The sequence below is a fragment of the Macrobrachium nipponense genome, chromosome 7 (genome assembly GCF_015104395.2).
Source record: "Macrobrachium nipponense isolate FS-2020 chromosome 7, ASM1510439v2, whole genome shotgun sequence".
Classification (NCBI taxonomy): domain Eukaryota; kingdom Metazoa; phylum Arthropoda; class Malacostraca; order Decapoda; family Palaemonidae; genus Macrobrachium; species Macrobrachium nipponense.
This window is the reverse complement of record NC_061109.1, coordinates 48,960,990-48,979,558: the sequence shown is the minus strand read 5'-3', so window position 1 is coordinate 48,979,558 and position 18,569 is coordinate 48,960,990. Positions and strand designations below refer to the sequence as shown.

Sequence of the window (18,569 nt, the reverse complement as noted above, 5' to 3'; positions counted from 1 at the left end):
CACAATGTCGGAAGGATCTCCGTTGGTGGATGCAAGTTCACCGCCTCAAGTCAGGGACATCTCTTCTTTCGGTTCCTCCGGACCTAATGTTTTGGTCAGACGCCTCGGATCAGGGTTGGGCGCACACCTGGGCTCCGAAGCCGCTTCGGGCCTTTGGTTAGAGGAGGAGAGGATCATGTCAATAAATTGGAGGGAACTGAGGGCAGTGTACCTAGGCCTTCTTTCATTTCAGGAACAACTGTTGGAGTCGGTTGTCGCGATCTTTGTCGACAACACCACAGCAGTCTCGTACTTGAGAAACCAAGGCGGCACACAGTCGGATCTTCTCACTCAAGAAGCCTGATCAATCCTGTTGGGCAGAAGACAGGGGGATTACGTTGGTCCCTCAGTTTATCCTGGGCCATCACAACGTCTTAGCAGACGCCTTGTCGAGACACCGAACGAAGTTCAAGGGTCGGAGTGGACACTTTGCCAGGAAGTCTTTGACAGCCTCAGGAAGAAATGGCCTGTCACAGTCGATCTGTTTGCCACCCCACTGAATTTTTGGTGCCAGATATTCTTCGCCCCTTACCAGACTCCTCAGAGTGCCGGGACAGACTCTCTTTTGCAGGACTGGGAGGGACTTCAAGCTATGCTTTTCCTCCGTTCTCTCTGGTGAGGTCAGTCCTCAACAAAGTGAGGGCAACCAAGCGTCTGGATCTCACCTTGATCGCCCCCTTCTGGCCACAGAAGGAGTGGTTTCCCGACCTTCTGAAGCACTGGTGGAACCCCCCATTCGCCTGCCAGAGAGACCAGATCTTCTCAAACAACCCCATTTCATCTGGTTCCATCAGAGGCTCCACATGCTTCATCTTCATGCCTGGAGACTGTCAGGAGGTTCTCCAAGCACGAAGGGTTCTCCTCCAGAGTGGCGCGACAGTTTGGCTCTTGCCAGACGGCAATCAACCAGAGTAATTATCAGGCTAAATGGTCGGTTTACAGACGTTGGTGTAAGTCTCAAGGACATTCAATTTCTAGACCTTCCTTACCGAAAGTAGCGGAGTTTTTTTTAGTTCATTACAATCATGACAGGGCCCTGTCAGCTTCGTGCATTAAGGGTTATAGGTCTATGCTTTCCTATGTTTTTAAGGCAAGGCTCCCCTGAGATCTCTTCATCTTATGTCATTAGAGATTTACTTCGATCTTTTTCCCTATCTCGACCCAGGCCGCAGTGTTCGCCTCCGACATGGGACGTTAACAAAGTCCTTCAAGCTTAAGGTTCCCTCCATTTGAGCCTCTGAATTCTGCCAAATTTAGGGACCTCTCTTCTAAGACACTCTTCCTTGTCTCACTGGCTACAGCCAGAGGGTGGTGACTGCAAGCACTCTCTTTTCTGGTTGCCAGATCTGGACAAGACATGATTTTGTCATACCTTCCTGAATTTGTCGCAAAGACTGAATCGTCTGATAATCCCATTCCCAGGTCTTTCGTACTGAAGTCGCTGGTCGACTTTGTGGTAATTTAAATGGAGGAATTAGTTCTTTGCCCTGTTAGGGCGCTCTCATGTTATTTACGCCGCACGAAGGACATTCAGGGTCGTCCCCGTCATCTGTTTGTTTCACCCCGAAATGTCAAGAGACCTATTTCAAAGAATGGTGTATCCTTTTTTCTCGAGATCTGATCGTTAAAACTGGTGGTTGGCTGCTGGGGAAGACCAGACGCCGAGAGCACACAGTATTAGAGCAGTTGCTACATCAGTAGCTTTATGAAGAACGTCTCAGTCACCAAGGTGCTTGAGGCGGCGACTTGGCGTTCTAATTCTGTTTTTGCCTCTTTTACTTGAGGATATTTATCTAGTTCTAGGCGACCTTCGTTCTTTGGGCTTTCACGTTGGTGATGGCAGGACAGGTGTCAGACAGGAGAATTAGGTAGTCTCCTGTTTTACGTTTGGTTGCTACCTGTATATTATTCATTAAAGTTTTGTTTTGTTGTATATATTTTTGTTTTGTTTTTATTATAAACCCATGGCAGTTTTTGACGTAGTTATAATGGGAATTAGGCAGTTTGGTATTTAGGTGTTGTTGATGACAAGGACTTACTGCTTGGCAACTCATGCTGCTTCCATTGTCAGTGTGAAATGGTTCCAGCCACTGGGTTGTCGGCACTGGCGACTACGCTTCTCCCAGAGTCGATGCTGACCTAGGACTAGCCACTGGTTCGCTTGTCCTGACGACTCCTGCTTCTTCCACTGTCCTGGACAGGGAATTAGTCGATGGATCGTCTGCTGTCATCTGGTGACTCGCTCACCATCTACTTTTTGTCTCACCTGTTTTTTCTCGGAGTCAGACACTCGTGTGAGATCAGGCGACATTTAGTAGTAGCCTGAGTTTCTTGTTGACGAAGTCGGTTGCGTTGATACACCCCCGATGATCGTGTAACATGAGACCAGGTTGGACTGTCAGGCATTCGTCCTTCGGGACTGAATCGCCTTTTTGCTCCGCGCTCCTTTCTCTTGGCACCAGAAAGCTCGAGTTAGGAGTTGCTCATGAGCCGATTCGTTGCTGGCGACTTCGGGTTGCTTGATACACCCCCAAGGTTGCTTAGCTTTGAATCGCCCAGGACAGTCCAGACACTATCCTTTAGGTAAAAGAATAGTGCTTGATAGTCTTCAGGTGCAGCCTGCTGTCCGCAATTCGTCTGACTGGTCACCTGGTGGGCGTCACCTGACTTTAGTACAGACGGACTGACTATGCATTACTCCTCGTCCTGTGCTACCGCAGTTTGGTGGCATTATGGTAGGAGACTTTGAGTTGTTAGTATCTTTGACCTTGGGTTGAGTTTTGACTGCCTATGTTATATATTTCTTTGTTTGTTTTCTCCTATTCTGTCCGAAGGGAAATTGTATTCAGATTCCCTCCTCCTTTTCAATGTGGTAATCGGGCTAGATAAATTATATTAAGGTAATGTTGTTCATGAAACTACCTGTCAGATATATATATAGCTGTATTTTCCGAAGTCCGACAGAAATTAAAAAACTTACGACACACGATATAGTGGGAGTCAGGTGGTTAGTACCCATTCCCGCCGCTGGGAGGCGGGTATCAGGAATCATTCCCATTTCTATTCATAATTTTTCTGTCGCCGGTGTTGTAAACACAGTTTTTCAGCACCTCCGTCTTGAATTTAGGAAACTTGGCTACTATAAGTACCCCTTTTTGATTTTTTGTATATTGACTTTTGGATCGGTGGCTAGGCACACGTTAATTGTGGATTTGATTGATTTTGGCTTGATTTCTCTTTAAATAAAGATGTCTGGTTCTAGTTCGGCTAGCGCCAGGTTTTGTACCAGGAGTGATTGTCGAGGTAGGCTACTGAAAGCATCAGTAGACCCTCATACTTTGTGTAAGAGTTGCAGAGAGCATGATTGCATGTATGAAAGTCGCTGCAAAGAATGTGAGTGTCTTTCTGATTCTGGATGGAGAGCGTATGAGTCCTATCTGCGTAAGCTTGAACGGGATAGGTTAGGAGGTCTTCCTCCAGGAGCGTTTCAGGTAAACGGCAGGAAGCTCATGTTTCTCCTACTAACCCTCCTTTAATCACTACTCCTAACCCTGTAGTGTTGCTTCGGGCCCTGAAGCAGTGTCTGTAGAGGGTAATACCCTTACACTTATCTTAGAGTCGATTCGTAATTTAGAATCTAAAGTGCTCGCCTTAGAAGGCAAAAGTGAAGGTGCAAAGTGCAGTGACAGTGCTCCCTTCGTTGGTGGAGGTGCGTCAGATCGGCCCCATTTCGCCTCTAGGCCTAGACCGCTGCCGGACTCCCAGGTTTCATTTTCAGGGAGAGGGCATGTCGAAAGCCGCAGGAGGGTTACGGGGAACGCCCCACCGATCTGACGTGCCTTCGGCAGTATCTGTGGACGTTACACAAACTGCCAAAGAGCGTGCGCATGCACGCCTCCTGAAAGAGTGTTTCTCTTCTCAGAGGCTTCCTCCCCGCACAAGGGGTGGAGCTCGCATTCTATTTCACGCCCGCTGAAAAGGAGCGTTGGTGATCGTGACGCTTCACGTCCAGTTTTTGGCTCTCGAGAGGCGATCTTCGCCTGAGAGTGTGTTCGCTGCTTTCCCGCCACAGAAGAAGCGTAAGGAGTCATCGGATGATGACTTTGTGGAGCGCACCCCAGTCGCTCTCGAGCGCGTTCTACGGCAGTTTCTGGTGGGAGAAGGAAGAAGGCGTCCCTCGCCCCTCGCCTTCTCACAGGATCAGCCGTCACCTGACAAGGAATCCTCTCCTACTGAGAAGATCCTGCGCTCTTTGCAGCAACAGCTTGCTGATGCTCTTGCTAAGAAAGGGACGCAACCACGTCCCAGGAGAAAGGATGACCGTCTTCCTGTGAAGAGATCTAGAAGGTCTCCCTCCCCCTCTCCTCGTCTCGTCTATCTCTCCACTTTCTTCGCCTGCTAGAGTTCGTGCGACTCCCAGCGGCTCTCTGGAGAACGTGAAGAGGATTTTGCTCGCTCGGCGCATGAAGCGGTATTACCCGCTCGTAAGCTTGCGGTGCGAGAGCTTGATACTTGCGTGAACGCTTCGGTGCAAGTTCACGTTTCCTGACGCGTCGGGTCGGAAGCCAAGCGAACGCCATGTTGCATCTAAGAGTGCTCCAGCGGAAGCGAGCGCGCACGAGATGTTAAGCGCGCCTTAGTTAATGTCATTCGCACGCCAGTGGACGCCAAGCGTCTCCAGCGGACGCCAGCAGCGCGCGAGTGGACGCCAATCCCGCGCTAGTTGCAGCCAGGCGTGCGCCAGTGGACGCCAGGTATGCGCAGTGGACGCCAGGTGTGCGCCAGTGGACGCCAGGTGTGCGCCAGCGGACGCTCGGGTGGACGAAGATGTGGAGTTTCGTCGCCCCCCCACTGTTTGTGATGAGTCTTTGCAAGTTGCTCCGGGTCTTAGAGATTCGACCGGAGCTCCTATTAATGAGTCAGCTTTACTTCCACTTCACAGCAACGCGCCTCGTGGAAACTTAGACCAGATAGTCTTGGTCCAGCCTATTTGCCTCCAACTTCACCTGTGTCGGAAGCAGAGGTTAGTGACGCTTCGGTTGAAGTGGATGACGAGAAACCTTTGGCGGCAGTCTCTTCCGACTACCAGGTTTTGACCCGCCTTCTTCAATCAGAGTTTGGAGAGACGTTTCACCCGGAGGCTCCTCGCTCTCCTCCTTCACAACTTTCTTCGTCCAAGATCAACAAGGTCTCGGCATTCGTCAGGATGAAGAAGTCCCTTTCAACTAAGAGGGCTCTTCGTAAGGTCCATGACTGGATGGTGGAGAAAAAGGAAGTCTCAGGGAAAGACTTCTTTTGCCCTGCCACCTTCGAGACTTAGTGGGAAGGCTGGCATTTGGTACGAGACGGGAGAAGACGTAGGTATTAGACTTCCCTCGTCAGCCCAAGGAGACTTCGCCAGCATTGTGGATGCCTCGAGGAGGTCTCACCTGTCCTCTTCGAAAGTTTCATGGTCAACTACGGAAATGGACTACCACCTTAAAGGCCTCTTTCGGACGTTAGAGGTCTTCAACTTTCTAGATTGGTGTTTGGGAGTTCTGGATGCCAAGTCTAGGAGTTCCGACTCGATTAGTCTGGGGGAGCTGTCCAGCGTAATGTCGTGCATGGACAAGGCCGTCAGAGATGGTTCGGAGGAGCTTACAGCTCACTTTTGCACAGGGCTCTTGAAGAAGAGATCCCTGTTTTGCAATTTTACAGCGAAATCTGTTTCTCCATCACAGAAAGCAGACTTGCTCTTCGCTCCTTTTTCGGATCATCTCTTCCCCCAGGCTATGGTAAAAGACATTGCGACCAGTCTACAGGAGGAGAGGCCACGCAAGATCTCCTCGCACAATCTTCAAGGAGACCTGCGGTTCCTTCGTCCTCGGGAGTTTCGATTATCAAGAAATCGAAGCCCTTTCGAGGTAGTTCTTCCTCGAGACCAGCCCCTCGAGGAAGAGGCACTTCCAGAGGCAGAGCCACGGCGCTGGACCAAGAACAAGAAGTGAAGCAGAAGTCCTTCAGTCATCCGGTTGGAGCCAGGCTTCAGCTTTTTGCGCAAGCCTGGGAAGAGAGAGGTGCGGACAAATGGTCCGTGGACATCTTAAAGAAGGGTTACCGGATCCCGTTCCTGAAACCACCCCCGCTGTCTACGACACCCAGGGACATGTCTCCTTCCTATCGGGGAGAAAAACAACAAGTGCTTTACGATCTGTTAGATCAGATGATCGTGAAACACGCCGTAGAACAGGTCTCCGACTTGAATTCCCCCGGATTTTACAACAGACTGTTCCTGGTGCCAAAGCAGTCGGGGAATGGCGACCGGTACTCGATGTCAGCAGCCTGAACCTCTTTGTCATCAAGCAGAGGTTCAAGATGGAGACACCTCAGTCAGTGATGGGAGCTTTGAGACCGGGGGATTGGATGGCTTCACTAGATCTCCAGGACGCGTATTTCCACGTCCCCATCCACCCCCAGTCCAGGAAATACCTGCGGTTTGTCCTGAAAGGAAAAGTGTTCCAATTCAGGGCTCTCTGCTTTGGACTCAGCACTGCTCCCATGGTATTCACCCTACTGATGAAGAACATTGCGAGGTGGCTTCATCTTTTCCAATGTCAGGATCTCTCTCTACCTGGACGACTGGCTCGTACGAGCCTCCTCGAAAAGACCGGTGTCTGGAGGACCTTCACACGACGTTGACGTTAACGGAGTCCCCCTGGGGCTTCTGGTGAACCTCGAAAAGTCACATCTGACCCCTTCTCAGTCTTTAGTCTATCTGGGGATTCAGATGGACTCAGTGGCTTTTCGGGCTTTTCTCCCCGTCCCAGGGGCGACAACTAGATTGCCTAAGCAAAGTGTCACCTTTCTGGGGAAGGATTCATGCTCGGTGAGGGAACTGGATGAGTCTGCTGGGGACCATTTCCTCACTGGAGGAGAAGTTTGTTTCCCTAGGGAGGTTTGCACCTCAGACCTCTTCAATTCTTCCTTGCCGACAATTGAAGCACCAAAACACTTTGGATTCGATTCTGGTGTTATCAGAAGAGGTAAAGGGACACCTAAGATGTGGACCGACCCTTTGAAGCTCGCAGAGGGTCTTTCCCTCAAGCTTCAGAACCCCGACCTAGTGTTGTTTTCCGACGCGTCTTCCACGAGGGGTGGGGAGCAACACGGGGTGGGGGGGGAGAAGTGTCAGGCACCTGGAGAGGGGAAACAGGTGTCCTGGCACATAAACCTCAAGGAGCTGGCAGCAGTTCATCTGGCGCTCCAGTTCTTTCAGAACGAAGTCTCCGGCAATGTGGTGCAGATCAACTCGGACAACACCACAGCCCTGGCATATCTCAAGAATCAGGGAGGAACCCACTCTCGATCCCTGTTCTTCCTTGCAAAGGAAAGAATCCTGTTATGGGCGAAGGCACACGACGTCTCTATACTGACGAGATTCATATCAGGGGTAGAAAACGTCCGTGCAGATCTGCTCAGTCGACAAGGTCAACTTCTGCCAACGGAGTGGACTCTTCATCAGGAAATATGCCAGAGTTGTGGAAGTTATGGGGATGTCCTCTCGTAGACATCTTCGCAACTTCCAGGACAACGAGACTCCCGCTGTACTGCTCACCAGTTCTAGACCCAGGAGCAGTAGCAGTAGACTTCCCTTGGGACTGGGACTGGACGGGACTAGACGTATATGCCTTTCCCCCGTTCAAGGTCCTAGGGGAAGTGATAAGAAAATTCGCGGCATCAGAGGGAACGAGGATGACTCTCATCGCCCCCTTCTTGGCCAGCGACCGACTGGTTCACAGAGGTCACTGTCCCTTTCTTGTAGACTTTCCGAGGACTCTGCCTCCAAGGATAGATCTACTCAACAGCCCCACTTCGAGTAGGTATCACAAAAACCTCCCCGCTCTGAGTCTGACTGCGTTCAGACTATCCAGAAGTTGGCCAGAGCGAGGGGTTTTTCAAGACCAGTGGCGAAAGCAATCGCAACGGCAAGAAGACCTTCTTCTATTGCCGTATACCATCCAAGTGGGCTGTTTTCCGGAGCTGGTGCAGGAAGAAAGACATTTCCTCCACCTCTACCTCTGTGAGCCAGATCGCAGACTTCCTTCTCTACTTGAGAAATGAAGTTCGCTTAGCGGTGCCTACGATAAAAGGCTACAGAAGTGTGCTTTCTGTAGTCTTTAGGCATAGAGGACTGGACTTAGCCAACAACAGAGACCTTCATGATCTTCTTTAAGTCTTTCGAGACTTCGAAGGTACCCCAACCAAGAGTCCCTTCTTGGAACTTAGACATTGTTCTAAAGTTTTGACGTCCAGTATTTTTGAACCGCTCACTTAGCTTCGCTTAGAAACCTGACAAGGAAGACACTTTTTCTAACTGCTCTGGCGACGGCGAAGAGAGTTAGTGAGATCCAGGCTATAAGCAAGCATGTTGGGTTTAAGAACTCTGATGCTGTTTGTTCTTTAAGCCCTTTGTTCTTAGCAAGAACGAAAACCCGTCCAACCCTTGGCCAAGACATTTGAAATCAAGGGTTTGACAGAGATCGTGGGTAATGAGCCAGAGAGAGTCCTGTGCCCTGTCAGGGCTCTCAAATTCTATCTAGACAGAACGAAGGACTGTAGAGGACCTTCGGGCAACTTGTGGTGCTCGGTTAGAAGCCCGATCTTCCCATGTCAAAGAACGCGCTTTCTTTCTTCTTGAGAGACACCATTAAGGAAGCTCATTCCACATGTAGTGATAGTGACATGAAACTGTTAAAAGTGAATGCCCACGAGGTGAGGGCTATTTCGACCTCGATAGCCTTTCACAGGAATATGGCACTCAGTGACATTTTGAGTGCCACATATTGGCGGAGCAACTCGGTGTTCGCTTCACACTACCTGCGGGAGGTGAAAGCGACATACGAACATTGCTCGTCGCTTGGACCATACGTCGCTGCAGACACTGTTTTGGGGGCAGGAGGTAGCACTCATCCTTTCCTTTAGTGGTTAGGTGAGCTTTTAATCGTGTGTGTTTTTGGTTGTGGGGTTGACCGCCCGAGGCGGATCTCCCTTCTTTAGTCTAGTTTAGTGGTATACCTTTGGTAGACTAGGCCAGGTGGTTTTTTACTTCGTTGCCCTCATTGTATGGTCAATGGTCTAGTCACATCGTGGTCACGCCGTTGACAGATCATCCTGAGTGCACCAGCTATATAGGTCTCTACTCGCTGGCAACTCTAATAGCACAAGCAGACTTACGCGGCAGTAAGCACGAAGTCAGCTATGCTAACAGGTAAGGAATCAAGATATCAGTTATCTGCATATATATGTTTCCTAAAATCTTCTATTCTGTCTACTCCCACCACCAAAGGTGGGATTCAGCTATATATATATCTGACAGGTAAGTTTCATGAACAAAATGATATTGTAATGATACAATTAAGTTTGTTCATACTTACCTGGCAGATATATATAATTGAAGTACCCACCCACCTCCCCAGGAGACAGTGGAATAAAAATTATGAATAGAAAATGGGAATGATTCCTGATACCCGCCTCCCAGCGGCGGGAATGGGTACTAACCACCTGACTCCCACTACGTGTGTCGTAAGTTTTTTAATTTCTGTCGACTTCGAAAATACAGCTATAATATATCTGCCAGGTAAGTATGAACAAACTTAATTGTATCATTACAATATCATTTTATTAATATGGAATTTTTATTCTAAAATTAATATTAATAATACTTACCTGTATAATTTATCTAGTCCCACCCATCCTACCCCACGATCTGCCTATCACAACTGATTTGAGGGAAGGTTTTCGTATCTGTCAACGACAGTGTTGCCAACTGGCGGACAGAATAGGAAGTAACAGAGTTGCCAATGTGGTAAATTTTGGTGTGGTTTTTGGGGATTTAGGGCTAGATAAATTATACAGGTAAGTATTATTAATATTAATTTTAGAATAAAAATTCCATATCAACCAATTCTCCGTTCAATGCATATTGACTTACGATATTCAGTATGGAGAGAAATCGGATAAAATTAACTACGGTTAGCCTAGTGTTCACGATGATATATCGTATGCATATTCAGTAGCCTAGCCTAACCTAAAGTATTCGCTGTACAACATATCGGTAGTTATTTTTATATTGGCTAACGCTGTAGGCTCAAGGCATTCTTGACTTCGGATAATTCAGTACAGGTGTAATTGAAAACGAACGACGAATCCGATCTGAGGATAATTAATATAATGTAATCGAACAGAATGAAGATCGGATTCTGTCCGACTAAAGCATTATAATTGTATTATGTATCATCATATTAGCGTAGTATAAACACTAACTCGGCAGTCATTCACGCTGGAATCAGTGGATGACGAATACGGGTTTGCGTCGCCGTATCCATCTCATTCTCTCCTGATTGCCTAAAATGACTAACGTAACAACACTCTCACTTATGCCAAGTTTGTACAAACGTCTTGAAGGAGACGTGTGTTCAACTATGTTTGACATTTAACATAGTCAATGAGGTTTCTATCTTGGGGCATGTAATCAGATGTCAGATATAAGGAATTTGTATGTATGACGTCTTCATACGTTTAACAGACTATTGCCGTCAGTATTTACATTGCGCTTATGTCAATTACAGTTACAAATTATTACCAGTCGTATTATCAAATTACATGACAACTGAAATTTTAATATTAGGCCTAATAAAGTTAATTTAATTACCTTTAAATAATTATTTTATTACTTTTCAATTAAATTACAATTACACTAGCTTGTCGTCAAACAGCACTATTGTAAGGAGGTGTGGTTTAGACAGACAAGGATGCCGGCTAGTCTATTTTTTTTTTGTTTTTTTTTTTTTTTTTCCTTGGCTCCAGATTCAACATGTCACTGGTCTCGGCTAATGTTTTTGTCCTTAGTTAGCATATTAATGAATATCTGGATACTTAACTTATGGAACGAAGTTCATTCTGTTCGTCTTACGATGTTAATTTTAGAAGACCAAAATTTTGACTGATACGTCCCTCATTGGAAGCTAGTTTTTCCCTCGGGTTAGATGGCGTTAAATTTAGGATTCCGTTCGTTTTTCACTCGTTTTCATAGGTATTACGAACCTTACACTTTATATACGTTATTAATCCTTTGTCTGTGTGAAAACAACAGTAATGAGTCTTTCATGCTATTAGTTCTTTTACCACGGCTGCGTTGGAATTCATACAAAAGCTCGGGACTTCTGTCCAGGTTGCTGATGCACGTAATTTTGCCTTATTAGCTTCAGCTGCATTTATAACATGAATACAGTAATTACGCGGATGAATACATTAACGGATGTTGCTATCGGATTCGATTACTGTCACACGCTGATCAATACAATAAAGTGATGTTGTTATAGGAGTCGATCGATTAGCAACAAGTCTCGTTCGGTTGTTCATAGCTGTACGGAGTTATACGAGATATTTATCGTTAAGATAATACCCTTTTAACTTAGAGGTGCAATTTGCGGAGGTGGAGATGTTAGACAATCGTAATTTCTCTCTCTCTCTCTCTCTCTCTCTCTCTCTCTCTCTCTCTCTCTCTCTCTCTCTCTCTCTCTCTCTCTCTCTCTCTTTTCCCTGATTTTATATTCTCTTTATCCTAGACGATTGTGCTCTCTCTCTCTCTCTCTCTCTCTCTCTCTCTCTCTCTCTCTCTCTCTCTCTCTCTCTCTCTCTCTCTCTTACTTTTCTGATTTCATATTCTCTCCATATTCTCTCATCCTATTTTCCACGCTCTCCTAACACTGGACTCATTGCAACAAGAGGTTTTTCTTCCTTTCACACCTTTTCAAACTTTGTCAATTCCCTTCAGCGCTGACTGACCTCATAGGTCCCAATACTCGGCCTTTGGCCTAAATTCTATTTTTAAACCTTACAATCTTGCTGTCTGAGTTAGTATTAGAGTAGGGAGCGACTATTAGGAATATGTATAAGGTATTCATGATATGATATATCACAAGAGGATTTTAAGTATTAGGACAGATAGGAAAGAACATGTCTAGGTCTATCTGAGGGTATTCTTTCAAGTGCCAACCAGCAGAGTACAGACAGGCAGGTACAACACTACAAGAGAGGACATCACTACGATCGACGACACCGTCGCAGACGCACCGATGGACATGGGTTGTCTCCTCCGTACATGAGTAGGCCTAGGTCCACATAGGAGGTCTTCCAGTTTCCCCTCATACCATAGAGAGGCCGAGAGCCACATGGGAGGTCTTCAGATTCCCTCCATACATGAGAGGCCGAAGCCACATGGGAGGTCTTCAGATTTCCCTCCATACATGAGAGGCCGAGAGCCACATGGGAGGTCTTCAGTTTTTCCTCTACTCAGGTGAGGCACATAGCCAGCTGAGAGGAAACAGGTTTGTATCCCTCCCGCACTCAATGAGTTTTGACCTTAGGGTAGAGGTGCAGGGAGTTTTTCCCTCCACATATGGGAGGCCTAGAAGGCCACACATGGGAGATTAGCTTGGACGAGTGACAAATGAACTTGAGACTGACTCGTGTACTCAATTATATTGACTGACAACTGTACCCAGTGTAGGGCCGGGCAGATTTGATTCCCCACCTTCAAATTAATGTTGTTAATCGGGCTAGTTCAGGTGTTCAGGGGGTGTATTGCAATATGAAGTTTTTATGTAAAACTAATATTGTAATACCTACCTGAACACCTGAATGATTCACCCTCCTCCTCCCTCTCATACAGAGTTATTGAGTTATGATTGACGTGAGAGGGCAGGTGTGACGGCCCGTGAGGCAGGGATACTAGCGGTGGGTGGGCTTGGTAACTAGTAACGAGGGTGTTTGCAGGAGATTGGCAACACTGATCGTTTATTTAACCAAAGATTTGGTAAATTTTTAATAAATGATGGTTCGGGCTGGTAAGTGACCAGGGCTAGTTCAGGTGTTCAGGTAGGTATTACAATATTAGTTTTACAATAAAAACTTCATCTTTCTCTCTCTCTCTCTCTCTCTCTCTCTCTCTCTCTCTCTCTCTCTCTCTCTCTCTCTCTCGCTCTCTCTCTCTCTCTCTCTCTCTCTCTCTCTATCTCTCTCTCTTCATAATATTGCATTCATTACTGCATTGTTCCTCACAATTGCCCAAATTTTAAAACATTTTCTCTCATTATTTAAGATCCATTTCCAATTATGCATGAATTTTATTAAGTCATTTTAATTTCATAATATCACTTATGAGTAAGGTTTTATAGATTTTAAAAAAGTATGATCGATATTCTACTGTGAACTGATGTTACCAATCCAACATAACGAATAATATAGAGGGTGTTACTACCTTCAAGTATGAATAATTATAGGACTTATACAGAATCTATAAGGTTTAAAGTTACTGAAAATCTAGAAAGCAACAAACACAATGATTTTAAAGCTCCACCCTCTTTCTAGAGTTGCCAGGTGTGGCAGTTTTGAGCAGTATCTCTCTCTCTCTCTCTCTCTCTCTCTCTCTCTCTCTCTCTCTCTCTCTCTCTCTCTCAGTATAGTATCCTTGCAAAATCATTTTACCAGTTACCAAATTAGACATCTCATAGTGCTTGCTTAAAGGCAGTATTCCATGTAGCTAGTGGAACATAGCTTAGTTTGAGCTTTGTACACCTTTTTGTACATGCACAATTTTATTTTAATTTACATGTACACAGTTGCACCGGTAAAAATGTGATGAAGGGCATAGTGCAGGTAAGGGAAGTGCAAATGGCTAAGGGGTTATTTGATTACTGTTCTGAGGACATAGGGTAAAGTACAACATTTCACTTTCTAGGGTAAAGTACAACATTTCACTTCCTGTTCGTGTAATTGTAAGAAGATTGTTAGATTTATCTGTGTAACAGTCATGTGGTTTCAAGTTTTTATTATGTGTGATAGTGGTTAATTGTAATTATTTTAATCTATATCTGAAACTGGAACACAGCCTGTTCTAGTATGAAGGATTGTCTCTCAGCCTGATTGCTTTTTATAAGATTTGAATATCATTACTGCAGATGTCTTTATATATACTAGTATTGGATTTTTTTTTATTCTGTCTTATTATTCCTTTTCAGGTTTTAGACTGGGTCCCAAAACAGCTGCTTCTCTCTTAGCGACAAACAGTGACCTTCAGTATATTAAATGTGTGGCTTGGTGTCCTGGCCTGGAAACTGATCCTTCTAGTCATCTCATAGCTGTAGGGCAAGCTAATGGCAAGGTAGCGCTCACTAATTTCAGCAAGGTTCATGACCCTCGAGGGATTAAGGGGAAGGAATTCAGTAAGTATGCTAAGACCATTTCACTAAAAAGTGCAGTTATGGATTACCAACTTTCCATTTTTTCATGTTTTGCTTGATGTCTGGTTTAGGTTGGACAAACCAAGTGTTGGATAGGTTTAAAGTTGTCCTTTGAACTTAACAGTGGTTAGAGATACCAGCTTCACATAAAGAATTGAAAATATGCAAATAATTCTTCTCTTTTTTTGCAAACCTAAACTCTTTATTATTGTACATTTTATTCTTGGCACAGTAAGGTCTTAGTTTACCTTAACATAAAACATAGAATACATATACAGATGCAGGCTAGGCTTGCACAGTAACTTTGCTTATGTAACACTATTTAATTAAACCTACTGAAGGTCTGTTACTGATACACAGACTTTAAATGATTTTTCTTATTTAAACTTCAATTTTGTGCTTTGCTTGTACTTTTTTTTAATCTAAGCACTCATTGACTCATTGTCTCTGGTTAAGTTATCCACTGGAGGCAGGAGAGGGAGAACCGACTAGTGGAGTTCTAGAATTGTCTGCTTAAAAAGGTGAAGAAAAAAGCTGTCAATGGAAGGGCAAAAACTAAATATATTCAATATATTTTGAAATTAAGTAAATAAGTAAATTCTTCCTCTTATATTTTGTAAATAATTCTTGATTTTGTGGCAATTGGAGGAAAAATGTACTGGTTGCTTGAGAGTTCCTGTTGCTTATAAACCATGGTAAGGGAGTTTACTGTTTTTCTTTTTGGGCAGTTCACAAGGCCAAATTCTTTGCTTAGTTAGCACTGGTATACATAAATATATACATACAAAATTCCTTAGATAACATGTTAGTGGCCGACAGTCTCCTTTTAATGAACAATTCTCAGGATCCATGTTATTGGATGCTTTGCTGTGCTTTTCTTAAGTTTTCTGTGTCTGCATCTCCAGTGGTTTTCCTGTGTCTATCCAGTTCACTTGATTTTTTCTGCCTTGTCTCTTGAATTGCTGAAATTGACTGGTTTCCACTGCTACCATGTTAGGCATAAAATACTTAAATGTTTCAGAATGCCCCCATTTGCTATTTTATTTTATCAGGAGGTGGAGTTTTCTTGAAGTACCCACTTTTACACCAGGATTTTTTTATGCCAAGGCCTTCATGGCTTGAAGTGCCATTTACCTCTTTGCTGTTTTATTTTATCAGGAGGTTGGATTTTCTTGAACTACCCACTTTTACACACATGGTTTTTTGGTACTAAGGCCTTCTTGGCTTTAAGTGCCTTATACCTCTTTGCTGTTGTATTTTATCAGGAGGTGGGGTTTTCTCTAAATCTCCATTTTTACTCATCAGGCTTTTTGGTGCCCATACTACCTATATATGCTCATTGTTGCATTATTTACTCTCAGAAACTACCTGGATATCCAAGGTCATTGTCAGCAGACATGTCTTTTTATTTTTTTTATCCTTTCACTCTTGTCACTATGTTTAAACTTTATTGAGGCTCTTCTTTCATGCTGGCTTCCATTGCTTATTGGTTGTGCATAATTAGGTGTTTCTTAGGGTGTCCTTATTTTACTTTACCAGTAGTTTTATTTTTCACACCCACCCTTACACCTCAAGTGCTTTGTGCTGGTACCACCCAGGTATATATCTCTTTCATTATATTCTTCATTTGTGAAAACTACATGGATTTCCAGGGTCATTGCTGGTTCAACTGGCTTTTCATTATGAGAATTATATGTATTGCATCAGGGTTTTCAATTCTCTTCAAAGGCTCTTCTGCTTCATTCTCCCTCTTCAAGTGTGATTGAGGCTAATTATGGTCAAAGGGTTTGCATAACAGTGTTTTTAAAATAAAACCTTACAAACCAATCAGTCATAATATTCAGTGTCTGTTTTTAAAATAAAACTTTACAAATCAATCAATAAATTCAGGGTGTCCCTGTTTTTAAAAAAATAAAACTTTGAAAAAAAATCAATCAGTCATAATGTTCAGTGTCCTACGTCCCTCCCTTCTCTCCACTCATTCATCACAGAAAAGTGATGGTGGACAATGGACAATCCTAGGAATGTGCAGTGGTGGAACCTTCTTCCTTTTGCTTTTCAGATAAGCATTACTCGTATCCATTTACAGTGAATATAAACTTCACGCCCTTGAAAAGTTTATTGTATTGGAAACTTTTTTAACTGTTTGATATAGTATCTTGTTATGTATTTGCTAATATCACTGAACAAATTTTGAGGAAAGGAAACTTTTATTCTAGTATAATGCAGGAGTTTTTAATGCAATAGAATATTCTTAAAAAAAAATGTTAAGGGTTGTGATTTACTCTTGGACCACGTTGTACTACTCCCAAACTGAAAGCAGTTCCAGTGGTGGGCTATCAAGGAAGGGTTTATTACAGCTTTGGTGGTAGAATAATTTCTCTCAAAATTTTCCTTGGTATTCTTTTTGTCTTCACTGTTCAACCTTGCAAGTTCTAATCCTAAATAAATTTATGAATGTTTGTTTTTGTTTAGATATCTCATTTTGCCCACAGTTCCAAAGCATTCCCGTCCTGTCAATTCTCTGTCGTGGAACACCCAGGAGCCGCAGCTTCTTGCAGCAGGTCTAGACAGGGGACGATCTGATCCTTCAGTTAGTGTTTGGGATGTTACCCGTGGTAGTCAGCCATCTTCGTATTCAAATGAGCAGAAAAACTCTTCGAGGTATAAAATAGTTTTAGCATGTTTATCTGTAAACAAGTGGTAATTTTATGTTGATCCTTGACTTTTTCAATGAATGTCTACTTAACTACTATTACATCATATTGACTTGAAAAGAGAGAGAACATAAATGGAACAAGAATAGTTTTTAGAACAGTATCAAGCTCATCATTCCCTCACAATTATTTTGATTGAATCTGGTGGTAAAAATGGACTTGATTTATTCATTATGTAGTAGATAATTACAGTACGTACAAAAATTTGTAATCGCAAAAGTACTATGATTATTATTATTGTTATTGTTGGCAAGTTTTGCGAGATCATGTAGTCACATTTCTGTATTTTCCAAAGGATTTGGTTTTAAATGATGTGAAAAAATAAAGCCAATTAAAAGTAAAAGAAGATAAATAGTATTGGGGCAAAAAACCAAAGGAAAGAAATTAATGTAAAAGGCAAAAACAGTGGAGCCTTGACTCCTGTGAGATACCGTTGTCTAATGTGTGTGTGTGTGTGTGAGATATCTTTGTCTTATAGTACTTTATTCTTATGAAGAACAAACCTTCGGTCTTAACAATAGGATTACTTTCCAAGTGCCAGCTGGTAACCAGTTAAAACAATCAAAGTTTGTAAAGCAAGGAATCTGTGAGATCTGGCAACACCTGCACATACGAGGTAATAACTGATCAGAGATCTTACGCTGGACCTCGTGATGTTTCAGTCTTTCCTTAACCGCCTTGGGGAGTAGATGCTAGCACTTTGCTCTCCTTCCAAGCCGGTTGTTGTGTGTGATTGTTTTAGTTTATTATGGCTTCATCCAAGTCTTCACAGCCTTGTCAACACATATGCCTGGGTATTCAGGGTTTTCCGTGCTAATGGTTTGTAGTGTCGTTGGCTATGGATCTGCATACGACATGCACTAGTTGCAGAGCAAATATTTGTAGAGTTATGAATCCCTGCCGGGAATATCATTCCTGGCCTAAGTTGCAGTGGAGGGTGTTTTATAGGAAGAGGGAACATCGCAGAGTTTCGTCTTCCTTTTTAGGAGGAGTTTTCCTCACCTCGTCTGGACGATTCGGCTGCTCCCTCTCCCTCAATCGCTCTTCCTATGGCTAGTTCTAGTGTTACCATGTCACCTTCCTTTTCTTCCATTGATTCATCGATGGAAGTATTGGGAGTGCCACAGGGTGATGTTATGTTTAATGTAACCCCCTCTCCCTCGGGTTCCAATTATCCTCCTAGGAGGAGGAGGCTGCTCCATCTAATTCTTTTGTTGATTCGGAGTCGTCCAAGATGGTGGCAGTCTGGGCGTTGATTGGGCTACAGGGTTCACCCTCCTTGAATGGACTGTCGTCGCATTTCTTGGAGGCTCGTGCCCCCCTCCCGCCCCCATCACTCTCCCGCCTCCCCCTGAACTCCTCTATGTTGGCTCTCGCATGCAGCCATCTTGTGGAGCCTTGCCTACAGTCCCTGGGTCATGCCTTATCGCTCTGCTAGTGAGGCCATCGACTAGCGCTGGCCATAAAGATGTTGTGACGTCACTCCCATCGCCTCTCATCCTCCTGTCTCTATGAAATCATCACTTCCTGC

The 18,569-nt window shown here is 44.2% G+C and overlaps 1 protein-coding gene across 1 annotated transcript in view; it reads left to right on the top strand.

Annotated features, from left to right (window-relative positions):
• LOC135217300 (GATOR2 complex protein MIOS-A-like) overlaps window positions 1–18,569 on the top strand; it is a 189,681-nt gene that overhangs the window by 16,388 nt on the left and 154,724 nt on the right. Inside the window, 2 exon segments of the mRNA XM_064253066.1 lie at window positions 14,100–14,303; window positions 16,817–16,985. Coding sequence (XP_064109136.1) covers window positions 14,100–14,303; window positions 16,817–16,985 — 373 coding nt within the window.